This window comes from Phoca vitulina, unplaced genomic scaffold (assembly GCF_004348235.1).
Source record: "Phoca vitulina isolate PV1807 unplaced genomic scaffold, GSC_HSeal_1.0 scaffold9, whole genome shotgun sequence".
NCBI classification, from domain to species: Eukaryota; Metazoa; Chordata; class Mammalia; order Carnivora; family Phocidae; genus Phoca; species Phoca vitulina.
In genome coordinates, this window is record NW_022589712.1 from 1,797,507 (window position 1) to 1,811,591 (window position 14,085).

The 14,085-nt window shown below is 56.9% G+C and overlaps 1 protein-coding gene across 1 annotated transcript; it reads right to left on the reverse strand.

Moving 5' to 3' along the window:
- Positions 1-4,526: 4,526 nt before the first annotated feature.
- LOC116634298 (kinesin-like protein KIF25) lies at positions 4,527-13,194 on the reverse strand. Its single transcript, XM_032407420.1, has 6 exons — positions 13,119-13,194; positions 12,527-12,649; positions 10,714-10,852; positions 9,849-9,952; positions 6,607-6,695; positions 4,527-4,720 (listed from the first exon to the last, which is right to left on the reverse strand). Exons 2-6 carry the CDS (start codon positions 12,638-12,640, stop codon positions 4,531-4,533), a joined length of 636 nt encoding a protein of 211 aa, XP_032263311.1. The 5' UTR covers positions 12,641-12,649; positions 13,119-13,194; the 3' UTR covers positions 4,527-4,530.
- Between the last annotated feature and the right edge of the window lie 891 nt (positions 13,195-14,085).

The window sequence follows — 14,085 nt, forward strand, 5'->3', positions numbered from 1 at the left end:
CACATGGCGGAGAGGGGAGAGGACATCACGCATGAGCGCCTGGCGGGGGCATCCAGCTTCCCCTCGCCCGTCGGCGGACCCTGCCCAGGCCTCCGGGACCACGACGCCCAGAGGCTCCGCGGTTCTTCGGGGTCTTTGGTGAGAAGCAGGCGCAGCGGTCTTTACAACTAATACAGAACCTACTAGCTAATTCTGACTCTGCTACAACTCGTGTGATCCTGGGGGCTCATTCTCCTTTCAAAGTCCCATTTCCTGCCGTCTGTATAAGGTGTTGGCAGCGGAGTCAGGCCCAGCGGCACCTCAGGGGCCCACAGTTCTAAACTTCAGACCAAATTCGTCGTTCATCAAAGAAGGAAACATTAGGAGCTTTCGTGGAGTAGATACTGTGGAGGAGGGTCATCTTCGGATACCGGCTGCTCTTCGGACGCCCCCACGGGGCAGCCCCTCGGGCGCAGCGGACGCGTCCTCCCACAGGGCGGTATGTCCTTTCCCGGGACGGCGCGCACGCCCAAGACCGGATGGGGGACAAACCCTTTGAGAATCCGGATTCATAATACGAAATAGGAGAACATGAATTTGAAGTAAACTGACGGGAAGACAAAGAGAATTTCTCCCTCAAATCCTGGTAGCTCTTTAAAAATCCAAACGTCTTCCTCTGACCACAAGTCTGTAAAAGTCACACATGCGGTTACAACAAATTTCAATTCTTCAGACTTGGTTCATATTTGAGGAACTAAATCTTGATTCTAGAAAACCCCCGTGAGATGCACAATTTTACTGCAGGAAAGAGCAGGTGGTCACAGGCCTCGTGCAGCCGAGCGACGGCCGAGGCCGCACCCTTCACCTGTGACTCGGGCCTTCTGATATCCACCATCGCTGTTCGGTCCCGCTATGGATAAGGAAGCCCCCCGTGCCCTGGAATGAACTGGAAGTGTGTGTTCCATACCCTCGTGTGCATGGAGAGAGGCTGTACCCAGTCCCGAACCGGGTCTCGTGGTAAACACAGAGGCAAAGTCGGCATGGGGTGATGCAGACAAATTGCAGATAAATTCCACCAAGAACCCCGAAGAAGTGAACAGATGCAGGAGGTGCGTAGACGGTGCATTTCAGACTGGGACCCCCAGCAGGGCCTTTGCAGGCAGTGGTGTCCATACTGAGCTCAGAGGTGAGGAGGGTGGGCTGGCCCAGAGCACGGGAGGGGTTCTGGCCGGAGAAGTGAGCACAGAGTCCGGCAGGCAGCACAGGGCTGGGCCCGGTCAAGGCCAGCGTGGCAGAAATGGTGCATAAAGGGGCTGGTGGCACAGAAGGACGGGAAAACAGAGGTCAGAATCAGGAGTTTTCAACTTTGTCCTTAGATTCTTGTGACTTCATGGAGGAGTTCCGAGCCAGGAGGCCATGTATCTGATCCCACTGCATCTTCAGGGACTGCTCCCAGCTACGGAGTGGCTCGGACACAGGCAGGTGACAGAGGAACAGGTCAGCTAGCTCCAGGGAGGGGAGCGCGGCCCTGAGTGCAAAGACAATGGGAATGGAGTAAGTGAGACCCAGGGAGGGGTTTCCTGCAGAACCAGGATCTGCTGAGCGCTGACAGGGCGAGAGTCGATGGTGCCTCCATTTCGGGCATTAGAAACCGAGTGGACGGAGTTACCACCTGCAAAGACAGGGAGACAGGAAGACGAGTCCATCCAAAGGGAAACCAAGAGCTCGGTTTTGGATGTTCTGGTTGGAGATCATGCGAGCCATCCCGAATATCGGTTCTGAGACTCAGGGCTGTCTGGAGCAGGGACGCAAACGGGAGAGCTGCTTTTCCCCTCATCTCAGCAGAGCTGGGGCGTTCCCGGGGGGCAGACGCCAGAGTTCCTGCGGCGAGTCCACACGTCTCCGCTTCCTCCAGAAGCTGCAGCAGAGGGCGCCAGCCACCCTGCGAGGACCAGGTGAACCCCAGGGAAAGGACAAGGCACCTGTTAAGGACCGCACAGAACTTCGATCATTAAAAACAGCAGTCTTTGTAAGCACCTCTCAAAAATAGTTTTGACCTCAGCTGCAGGTATTTGCATAAGAATCCTTTGACCCATAGGCTTTGTTCAGCTGCCTTCAGAAACTCAAGTCCCTGATGGTCAGACTGACCGGTTTAGTAAGAGTGAAGAGTAAGGGAGAGCCGCAGACGAGGAGACGGAGCCAGCGACCTGCGCTTGCAGAGCCCAGTGTGCCACGAGCCAGCGAGAGCTGGGAGAGGGGCCAGGCGGCTGTTCGTCTGACACGAATTCTATTTACAGGTCGAATCCAAAACTCTTCAGTGTTGAATTCGACGGCAGCCTGCAAGGAAATCCAACACAAACTCACAGCCTCTTCCCACTCTGGAAATGAGAGCCCGCCTCGGGCCACGGCACCGGCCACGCGGCCCCGTCTGCAGAGTCAGCGACCCCACGTCCGCGAACAAGCGGCTCTGTTAGGCTAGAAAACATCTCGGAGCCCACCGATTTCTTTAAACAAAAACCAAAATCACCCAGTGAAAAGCAATGTTATCTTATCTTGATGGGTAAGATGGAAAAAAACACAAAACCCTCCAACTTCTGAATTTGAAACTTCAGTGGGACCCGGACAGGGACCGGAGGGGACAGTCACAAGGATGACTGTAGGGCAAAGAGCAGCAATAACACGGGACGGGGGCACAGCAGGTCCTCAGCACGCGGGGGCCAGGCCCCCGGCTCAGGAGACGTGTTCCTAATGAAAAATAACTCCTGAAGGTCCACCAGGGCGCCCGGAGACCACGCGAAGGGTAGAAAAGGTCAGAACTTAACCACCACAACTCAGCGTCTTCTCCTATGAAAAGCGATTAACAGGATGATCACGAGGGCTCCTTTTAACTCAACTTCCTAAGAATGAGAATTTAATTTGTCTCCTGGTGTTTCAGGCAACACACAATGCATCCATGATAGGTGAAAAAATAACTAAAAACAAGGACTTTCTAGAGTGCTTACTTCCGTCGCCCATCGGAGTGTTTAGGGCTCCAGCCGTTCCCCGGGCCTCTCTGTAGAAAATGAAGCCTTCAATCCGCAGACTGAAGAGTCCTTGCAGGTTACGGCAGGCGACCAGCACAGGACGCATGCCAACGGCCCACCTCGTGGCGGTGGCCGGGGGGGGGGGGGCAGCCACACGCGGCCTCCACACGGCCCACGTCTAGAGGCCACTGAGAGTTCACATCCCGCGTGCTTCCTACGATCATGCCGCCACGGTCAGGACGCGCTGCTTGGACGCAGAAGCCCAGCAGATTTTTAACTTTCATTGATGGAGACTCTCAAACGCGCACAAAACGGGGCAATAGGATATTGGGCCGTCCCCAGCCTCGCTGACACATGGTCCATCTGGTTTTACACACGTGCTCAGCCCACCTGCCAGTTCTCTGGCATATTTTAAATAAAATATCGGACAGCATCATCACTGGATTCAACCCATGAGGACTCTTTTTTCCGCACGCCCACCACACGTTACTAATCTCACTGGCTGAAGTTAACATGACCCCATATGTATTCCAGTTTCTCTGGCTGTCCCCAGAATGTGTGGCTTACAGCTGGCTTGCTCAGGTGCTGTGATCGCGAGCCTGGTGTGTCTCTCCTTCTGGTCCTGTCTCCCTTCTTGGTGTTCCCGATTTCTCAGAGAAGTCGGGTGAGTCGTCCCGCGAAGTGTCTCACATTCTGACTGGGCTGATTGTTTTCCTCCTGTTCAGAATGACAGACCCTGAGGCCCCATTAGATACAGGCTCAGCTGGGAGGCCCAGTCTCCACCGTGGGGCTGTGTACCCCTCCGCATCTCATCACCACTTCCTAATGTCTGAGCACCTTGCTTTCAGGGAAACTTCGAGGGCTTCGAGGGCTCTGGGTTCTGAGGGATTCTGGAACCTTCTGTGGTGAAGATCCTGCTGACCCCTAACGGTCTAGCACCCACTGAAGACTGTCCTCCAGAGCCATCAGGACTTCCAAGTGCCGACTTCTAACTTTATCACTGACTCTGAATGTATTAAGTAGACTCTTCTACAAAGAAAAGCTTTCCCTATTTGTTTACCCTGAAATGCATTTCATCCTGGAAAGGTATCATAAATGTTTACCTCTTTGTGACTTTTTAGAATAATAGACTGATGATGTTCCAGCACGCTGCACCCACGGTCCCTGAGGAGCCCCACTTCCCCGCACGTGGAAGCCAGGCTGGGAGCTGGGGTTCCTGCTGTTACTTCCAGGCCTTCTGGGTACAGAAAGCTAAGAAACACACAGGTTCTGAAGAGAACACAAACCCTGAGCTCGTAGTAAATACGGCCATCGCATAAATTTAGAACACACAGGTCATGCTCGGCTGCGTCGGTTCTAGGCTTGTGTTTCCTTCCTTATGCTCTAAACTTCAGGTCCCGCTCGTGCACGTGCTGACTGATTTGGGAGCTGGGAAACCAACGTAAAACGTAGGCGAAGTGACTTTCCTCACACACATCCACAGTTAGGAGCTTGTGGCTTCACACGAGGGAAGTGCCCCCGAGCCTCGTTAATTTCTCGCTCCCGGGGAAATCAAGCAACAGAACCCATCTGCATTATCCAGGAGGCTCTCTGAATTACTCTCAGGGTGGAAATATCTGGGCACTCTGTGAACCATCACACAGGAAGCTTCTCCAAAGACTGTGTTGGGGATGTCACTCACGTCATCAACGGCGTGGACCACTCCTGCAGGCACCGAGCTGGAGGGAGGAGGACAGTGAAAATACGCATCACCGTGGAGTTTCCGTCTGCTTCCTCACCATCCAAACTTTCACACTCCTTCCTTCCTTCCTTCCTTCCTTCCTTCCTTCCTTCCTTCCTTCCTTCCTTCCTTCCTTCCTTCATAAGAGAGAGAGAGCCAGCATGCAGGGTGAGGGGAAGGCGCAGAGGGGGAGGGAGAAAGAATCTCAAGTAGACTTTGTGCTGAGCATGGAGCCCAATGTGGGGCTCGATCCCAGGACCCTGAGATCGTGACCTAAGCCGAAATCAGGAGTTGGCCGCTTAACTGACTGAAGCCCCCCAGGCACCCCAAAACTCTTCAACACTCGTATTTCTGCTGAGCCCTCCTTTTGTTTTCCCTTTCTGGTCCTCCCCACTGGTCCCCTCCTTGCCTCTGGCTCGGTCTCTGTGCCTCATACCCCTCGTATCAACGTCTCTGATTTTCGCCCCGTTCCTCAGTTTCCCCTCTCCTCCTTCCTTTTCACGTCCTCTGGAAATGTTTTCTCTCACGCCCCTGCTTTATTCCATAGTCCCTGTGGGCCATAGCAGTGATATAGCATCTCGACCCCGAGTCTCGGGGGTGACCGATGGACAAGAAACCCTACGACACAGTCTCTCGAGTGTTTGGGGGCAATCGGGAACCTGGAAAAATGCAACGTGCTTCAGAGCAAACGTCAAATGAACGTAAGCGAGGTAGGAGCACAAACGAAAGTTCACGAGGCCTCTGGTGAGCGCTGAGAAGCTGAACAGCGGGAGCAACACTGTCCAGCAGGCCTTCGTGCCGTGATGGAAACAGCCCGGCCCCAGCGGCTGAAGGGTCGCTCAGGCCACAGGGCGCGCGGCGCGCAGGCCGGCCAGGGGCGGTGTTAGCACGCGTTCCCGACGCTCTCAGGCCCTTTGACACGGGCTGCGGCCCCGGCCAGCACGGCGCAGGAAGGACTAAGCTCGCAAAACAAAAGCGTTGGTGGAAACAGCGCTCAGTCGCTGTCAAAGAGGTACAAATTGTGTTTCATACTGCGGGGCTGACCCAGGGCCTTCGGAAGACCTTCCAAAGTCACGGGCTAGACTGTATGATTGAAACATCAGTGAGGCGCAAGGGAGGCCCTTCCAGGAGAGCAAGATTTGGGCGGACAAGGGGAGGACCCTGACATGAGCCAACCTGCAGGGCAGAGGTGAGTGCCTGCCGGCTGCAGAGCCGAGAAGACTGACCTAAGGGAAGCAGGGGGCTAGTGTGCGGCATCGCGTGGTCGGAGGGCCCGGAATGTGGAATCCATTCTGCAGGCAACGGGGTAGACCTTTCCACGCGGCTTTGTTTCATCCGGGGAAGAAGGGAAAGTCCTACTGAGTATGGTTTTCAAGTAAACAGCCAACTAAAACCATTTCCGATAATTCTGTGTTATTCAGTAATACCATCAGAACTCCAAGTCACAAATACCAGCAACACTAGTAACCTTCTTGCACCCCTGAGGGGTCTCCGGAGTAAACAAAGAAGGACACCTCTCCCCTATGATGCACTAACATACAGAGAAAGGACCAGCCAGAGCTTGGCCCTGCCAGTCGCTGAAAGAAGCCTGACCCCATCGGGCAGCAGAACCCCTACGACACACACGGAGCTCGCTCAGAAATTCTGGCCACGTTCAAGCCACATTCCAGCAGCCTGCTAACTGCTCAGCTCCTTCCATAAAACAACCCTCACCCAGAGCATGAGAAATCCTGCTTTGGGGCCGGGGTAGGAACACAGGAGACACAGGAAATGGCCGCACTTTCTTTTTCCTTAAAACAGACACACACACACGCATGCATGCATGCACACACACGCACACACACACTTGCACACACACCCCGCCCCAGTGCAAAAGCAAATTACCCGTCCTGTGAGGCTGGATCATCAAACTCCTTGTCGAAAGGCAACGGAGGACGGATCCGACAGTGGACTCTGATGTTCCCTTTCAGCTCCTACAACAACAGAGTTTGCACCCGTGAGCGGAGACACTGTTCCCTCAGAGAAGGCGCCCCGTACCGTTTCCCCAGGACAGGAGCCTTGGATTGCCCACCCACACCCCGGCCTCTGAACGAGTCCCCAGGAAGGAACACTGCCGGTCGGTGCTCCTTTACAGCTTTTCAAAATCCCCACGTAAATGTGTTCACTTGGCAAACGATCATCGTGTGGTGTGGTGAGAAGCATCAAGAAAACACCTCTCAAAGGCCACCTGCATCCAATCTGTGAGGCATTTGAGGGGAAGTTTCTGAAACCTGGTACTTCTGCTACTTTTCCAGACCCTGCAAAGTGTTCGTCTGAATCGCGGCAGGCTGTGATATCGCGGAGACCAAAACAAAGAGTGAGAAGGACAAACTGGGCAGCCTGGTAACAGCTCCTCACGTGCCCGCCGTGAAGGAAGAGGAAGGGCGCTGCGGCCGGAGACGGGTCCGCTCGGCGGGAGCACAGCATCGGGCACATCCGCGCTCAGACGCCGCGAGCCACGCAGGGTCCACCAGCTCCTGGGGGACACTGGCTCCGCGTCCACCACTCTCCCTGGCACCGTGCCGGCCTCGTTTGCCCACCGGTCCTTGCGCAACCTTGGGACCATAATGAAGACCTCTGTGCCTCCTCTACAGGACAGCATGTCAGAAACACAAACTCTGGCGCCGTGTCCTCCGGAAACCACCCTTCCCCACTCACTCCCACCAGCCCCCGGGCGCATGGCTGCCTCTGCAGTCCCCAAATGGCTAAAGCAGCGGAGTCCATCCTTATGGCTCCTGAAGTGCTGCGTCCACAATGAGAACCCATCTCCAGCGGCCTCTGACGTTCTGATATTCTTCTGTTCCGCAGCCGAGCAACCACCAGCTTACTTGGCAGCTCCGGACACGAACGACCTATTTCGTGCTTGGGATCATCATCTAAAACCAGGAATTCTGCATCCACCCGAAGGCGGCCAGCCGCTCCTCCCCAGCCCCCAGATGAGAGACGATGCATCCATGGGGAAGCATGGGGACTGGCATGGCTGCAGCTCTGCCAGAATCCAGCATTCCGTGGGAGAATACGTGGCCTTGGGAACCAAGCCACACCGTATCACAAGACAGGAAAGACCACGTGGAAGGAGGGGGAGGGCCAGGCCGGAGAAACTGGGAGATGGCAGGTGAAGGGCAGTGTCAGGTGATCTAAGAGGCGGCTGCATCCGTGAGTAAAGAAGTGTCACCCACAGAAAGGGACGGTCACCTCCACTCCATGCGCACCAGGGCATCCATCGGCACAGCCCGGTGTGGTCCGAGGAGCCTGGGGTGAGGGACCAGGTCCCCAGACTGAGCCTGCTGCAGTCCGAGCTCCTGTGGCAGGGAGAGGGACTCCTGCTAACAACCACGACGATGATGATGGTGCTGTGAGTTCCAACATGTTTTTCTATTTAAAAACTGATCTTAGCTCACAAGGCGATGCTGTTGCGTGCGGTCACCTGTCCTTGTGCACCTCTCCCAGGCACCTGCTCTTATCCCATTTCCTCATCAGCCGGCACCTGCGTACTTGGCATTCCATAGCCTGTTTGCTCTGCTTGAGCCTAGTGCTCTAGCCTGTGGAAATATTTTGGGATACTCTTTGCCATTCAATGTGTTTGCTATAAATCCCTTTCAAATTCATATTCTCAAATACAATAATATGCTTTTCTGTCTCCATCATGTCAGCAAGAATTAGGATCCAAAGAGTCTGGACAGAGCCCAGAGGACATCCCTACACAGCTCCTCTCCTGGCCGTCATCTGGGCCCAGGTCCCTGGCTGGGCAGGCCTGCCCCTCCCTCACTGCGTGGCCTCCACAGACGCCAAAAACCTGGGGTGGGGGGGGCTGGCCTGTGAAGGATGGCTCGCAGCTCTTATGCTGACGTTCTGTTTATTAATATTTCATGTCATACTTTTGCAAATGCCTGGCTGAAGACCAGATACTCTACATCTCTCCTCTTTTCTTGATGTGATACCTGGAAAGGACGAGAACACTGTCATTCTCATACACTCCTGCTGGTTCCGTGAGCAACTCGTTTTCCCTCTAAGTGTTCAGAAAGCATTCTCTGGAGATCCGTTCTGAATCGTACCCTGGACTCACAGCTGGTTGATTCAACTAGTCGTGAAGCACAGCTGCTTTTACTTCCTGAACACTGAGTAGGTGATGCACACCCGCTGATTTACGGGCTGTCGGTGTGTCTTCCAGGGCGCAGAATGCGGCAGCCAGAGCGCCAAGCCTCGTCCCACCCTGGACCTGGTTCCCGCCCGAGGGCCCGCCTGGCCCCTTTGGACCCAGGGCGATGCTGCTGTCGAGACCAGGCAGGAACGTGCACGGAGGCGCTTACAGAGTGCCTGGTCAGCAGGAAGCGCACAGAGCCCGAACCACATGGGGAGACAGCGAGCGGACAGGAGAGCCACTCCTAACCTCTGGGGGAGCCGGGGGCCGGGGAGTCGCCAAGCACAGGCTCAGTGGGACTGTGAGCTGGCCAGGGCTGCAGCACGCCAGCAAATCTCTCGGAGCAAAGTTCATCCAACAAACCATCAACTCCGGCCTCATCGTGTGCAGAAATGGAAACCCGAGTCTTCACACCTCTGGGCCTCAGGCCTCACACTGCTTAAGAGGGGAAGGCGGGCCATCCTCGGTGTCCTGCTGACGGCGAAGAAAGCTGGAGCCGCGCTGGCTGGGGAGGCTGAGCTCTGAGGATCCCGGCTCACGCATTCCGGGCGCGCCCTCCGCAGACCCCTGGGCACACGCGTGCCCCTGCCCGGCCCCCGCCCTCGCACTCGGCCAGGTGTCTGACCCCCCACCTGCAGGCCTCAGGTACTGGTCCCGTCCCACCCCACCCTGGGGCGGCTCAGCCCCACCGCCTCCTGGCCCGCGGGCCACACCTCCCCTCGGGCCACGCCTCTGGCACGGGCCACGCCTCCCCGCGGGCCACACCTCCCCTCGGGCCACGCCTCCCCGCGGGCCACACCTCCCCATGAGCCACGCCTCCCCGCGGGCCACACCTCCCTGTTGGCCACACCTCCTTGGCTGTCCACCCAGACCCCCACCCCTACCTTTCAATGAGGTCACCTTTCCCACCACCCTCCTCGGAACGGGAACCCTGAATGGAGCTCACCACCAAACGATTGTGAAGCATCTTCCTCTTCTGCTTCTCCAGCTCATACTGCGCGCTTACTTCCTGCAAGGACCGCTCCAGGTGACCCGCCTTCGCCTGCCAGGCTGCGGGGACAATTTTACCGCAGGTGCGAGTGAGGTTTTCAGGAGAGGATCTTCAAACCACTCCCCATGACCTGCCCTACCTGCAGGAGACTTTCGCGTCCTGAGGGAAATTCACGGCTCTTCCCCCTCTTCTCCCAGTTCTCTGTAAAGCACCCCTCTTTGTCAGAGGCACACTATGCCCATTAGATAACCATGCTGTCCCCTTTCCTGGAGCACGTGACATGGAGGACCACAGGCGCACACGCACGTGCACACCTGTCACCTGGCCGGAGACCCTGCAGGAGGGTCCCTGAGCGGAACCTACCCAAGGAGCATGCCTTCATTTCTACGGTGCTTCTGGGGTGAGGACTTACAGCCCCACGGTCAAAGCACCTTGCTCCCCGGGCTGTAAGTCTGGTCGGTGACGAGAACATCCCCGTCTCCACCCAGTAGTGACCGAGCCTGAGAAAGAGCTGAATGGACAGATGGGACCGTCACACTGCACTTCAGGGACATGACACGGGAGGCTCAGCAGGGACACAGCCCCAGCGCAGGGCCGGCATCAGAGAGAGGCTCTCGCTGTCCCCAGAGGACAGGGACCTCCCTGAGGGGCGTGGCCACCGGGACTGTAGCCCCGCGATGGCCAGCCCGTGCCTCGGGGTTTGCTCATGTCTGCACCCAGGTGGGGGCACAAAGCCACAGCAGATGCCAACTCCAATCCCTGGCAGTCTCTGTGTCCGCACAATGGGCCGGGCTGCCGTTGGGCTAGGGCCTCAGCTTACCCAGCAGAGCCTCGTGGCAGAGCTGTGCCCTCTGGACGGCCGCCACCACTGCGGAAAGACCATCCTGCAGGTGCTCCCGGTAAGTTCTGAAAACCTCCAGAGAAGAGGCTCGCAGCGCCTTCATGTCTCGCTTCAGGTTCTGGACCACAAGAACACACAACCGAGATGATGTTATTGATCACATCGCACCATATGGAATAGTCATGTAAGCGTCTATAAAATAAGAACACAGCCACGTGGATGACACAACCATGCACGAATCTCCCATGAACTAAATCCATTTAGAGCTGAAGCTCTTAAACGTTAGAGGGAGGACAGCTTTCTGTCCGCTGCGGACTTCCTCGTGAGGCTGGCCGGGCCCCAGTCTGCACGCCGCCCTCCGCATGCAGGAACAGGGCTCTGGTCTCTTGTCCTGACTGCCCTCAGGGCCACACTGTCCTGAGCACACGGCCAGAGCCATGATGGCCCCTGTGCGCGTGTGACCCATGTCCAGGTGCACCTGCAAGAGCATTTAGGGAACTCTGGGGACAATGGAGCCGATAAGCGGTATCCCCCATGTCAGGGGCTCTTCCCTTCTGGGACGCTGTTTGGCACCAGCAGACAAGAGGCCCAGAAGGAAGGAGCTGACGTCCTGTGGTCTGACATCTAGCAAGCGAATCACGAAACCCCAGCTGATCTGAGATACATGTCCTTGGATTCTTAAGTCTTTCTTTTCTGTAAAACGGAGACCGTTTCCGTATGTTTTGGAAACATTCTGATAAAATGTCCATACGGAATTGAATTACAGTATCTTTAGTACATGGGATGCAGATAAAGTCCCACACTTCCGTCAGAGATGGACCCCTTCCACTGAGCTGTAAGAGGACAAAGGATTAATCCTCCGTAAATCGATTCTACACACATTCCCGCAGTTCGTGGGGAGGAAAAACAAGCCTCTCAGGGCAGACTAATCATGTTTACAGATGGCGTTTTTGCTGTTGTCATAATGATCTTTTTTTTCCCTTCTAATTTCTGCCCTGGTCACATTGTTTGCAACAAAAGGTGAACAATGCTCCTAATCACACGATGGTATAAAAATACCCCCGCACCACGTGGCCCTGGAGCACTGCCAGGAGTGCTAGGGCCACGGCCACGCCGCTTCCGACTTTTCTTTCCAGACGGCCTGGCAGGTCACCAGGACCTGCTCCCCGGTGACCGCGGTGGCGTGCGTCCTGGTTAACCTGACCTGCATAAAGCCGTCTTCTACCATTTGATACTGGAATAAAGAAGAGGACCACCCTGCCTCCCAGTGTATCGGGAGCAGAGCTGTGTCACACGGCCCAGCCACGGCCACACGGAGCTTCTCCCTCCCGCGTGGGCTCAGGACCCCAGGCCTCCTGTTCAGCAGGTGCCGCAAAGGAGGCGAGCTCCCGCCGTGGGCACCAGTGAGACGCGTTGGGCGTCTGCTTTGGCTCGGTCATGATCCCGGGGTCCTGTGCTCGAGCCCCATGTTGTCGGGCTCCCTGCTCCGTGGGGAGTCTGCTTCTCCCTCTGCCCCTCCCCCTGCTGGTGCTCTCTCTCTCTCTCTCTCTCTCTCTCTGACAGATAAATAATTAAAAACAAAAAATTAAAAAAAAGAGAAGGCCACGTGGGTCAACTGTGCTGGAAGAGCCACTACTGCTAACCGAGGAGCTTTGCCTCCTTACATCAGGCTCCTTGTAACCCCTTAAGCGTAGGTCCGTCCTCACGGGCATAAGGTCCACAGTCTCACCAGAAAACCAGCGCTGTGAGTTACGGACACGAGCGTCTGCCGTGTAAATAGAGCTGCTCCTACCTGAACTTGGCAGCAGAGCTGGGGTGCGGCCGGGGCTGCGCTTCTCCACGGCGGGTCCCGGTCTCGGCACCGGGAGCAGAGCCCGGCGGCCGCGCTTCCGCCCTTTCCAGTCATTCCTCGGTACTGTTGTGCAGAAGAGAATAAAAGACCAAAGTCTCAACACCTCAGAGCAGGTGTGCTTTCTCTGAGGGGAGACTATTCACCCATTGTCCGCTGAGCCCCACCCGCATGCAGGGCCCACACGGGGTGGGGGGCGGCACGGGAGCGGGGGGCGGGGGGGGGGGCACGGGGACGGGGGCACAGGTAGGGCTGTATGGACAGCGGGTGCAGGGTGGCCGAGGCTGAAGGCATCCGCGTTGGCAGGTGCTTAAGGGCCTAGTTCGTCTGGCCGATGCAACAAAGGAGAGAACAGTGAAGGGGACGGGGGTGACGGGGAGGCCATGGGCCTCGTCAATGATAAGGTCACTGCCTGGGTGTTTTCTTCAGGGCAAAGCCAAGCGAGCGAAGATTTTCAGGACAGATACTTGTTCAGGATGATGACTCTGGGACCTCGGGGGAGAAGGGGCTGAGTCGGGACACATTCAGGGACAACCTTGGCACGTCTGGGAGGTGACGCGGTGGGACGAGATAGGGGCCACTGCAGCTCCCAGGTCCCTGGACTGCGTGGCCAGCTGCGGAGGGGCCATAACTCAGGTCCCAAGGAAAAGGTGATGTGTTTGGGTTTTTGCTTCGTTTTGGTTTGTTCTCCACGGTGTTTGAGTGTCGATGCTTTCACGCTGTGTCCTTGCAGCTCGTAAATAACGGCAGATGGTCTCCCCCTCCGCACGCAGCCGTGCCTTCCCATTCGGTGAAAACACACGGCTGAGTAACAGCCGAGCGCCGCATCGTTGCCGCCGCTGCTCAGTAAGACCGACTTTCCATGCACCGACCGCGTATCCTGACATGAAGGTGCACGGCTCCGAAGCTGCAGGGCGCACGTGCTCACTTCACGAGCAGGAACCGGCTTCTCTTCGGGAGGAGCACAGAGGCGGAGGACGCAGGCCTCCCCACACGGTGGGGTCAGTGTGGGACACGCTGGTCTCCGACGCAGGGCCCTGCAGCGAGGAGGAGGCCTGACGGGTACGGGGCTCTCCCGAGTGTCTGTGCCTGATGGGGAACGACACGGAGAGTGGCAGGGACGCCAGCCTCGGAGACGGGCATGCCTGGAACAGGAGCTGCTGCGGAGGCCAGGCCAGGGCGTGGGGTGAAGCACCCTGAGGACCGGCGCCGCCTGAGCATCAGGGGTCAGGGGGCCCCGCCCGGCTGCCACACGTGAGTTTCTGGGTGTTTGTTCCTCACTACGCTTCCTCTACAGCAGGGAACAGAGGTGAGGCTGCCGTCAGCTGGGCAGGGCTGGCCCCCCTCCGCGCCGGGCGGGAAGCCAGCCCCGTAGATCCACGGCTCCACACACTGCGGCCCATCCCACTGCCGCCGTGCCCACGACTGCGGGACAGTCCTTATCTCACGGAGGTAAGCTCGGAAGCAACACGACCCGGAGGCTCAAGGCCCTGCTCCTGGCT

What these genes read in the sequence shown, in the direction of transcription:
- LOC116634298 (XM_032407420.1), bottom strand. Translation starts at nt 12,640, where the DNA reads ATGACTGGAAAGGGCGGAAGCGCGGCCGCCGGGCTCTGCTCCCGGTGC. An exon ending in AGCTCTGCTGCCAAGTTCAG is followed by an intron (nt 10,853 to 12,526) that starts GTAGGAGCAGCT and finishes CTTGTGGTCCAG; the next exon opens with AACCTGAAGCGAGACATGAA. An exon ending in CTGCCACGAGGCTCTGCTGG is followed by an intron (nt 9,953 to 10,713) that starts GTAAGCTGAGGC and finishes TTGTCCCCGCAG; the next exon opens with CCTGGCAGGCGAAGGCGGGT.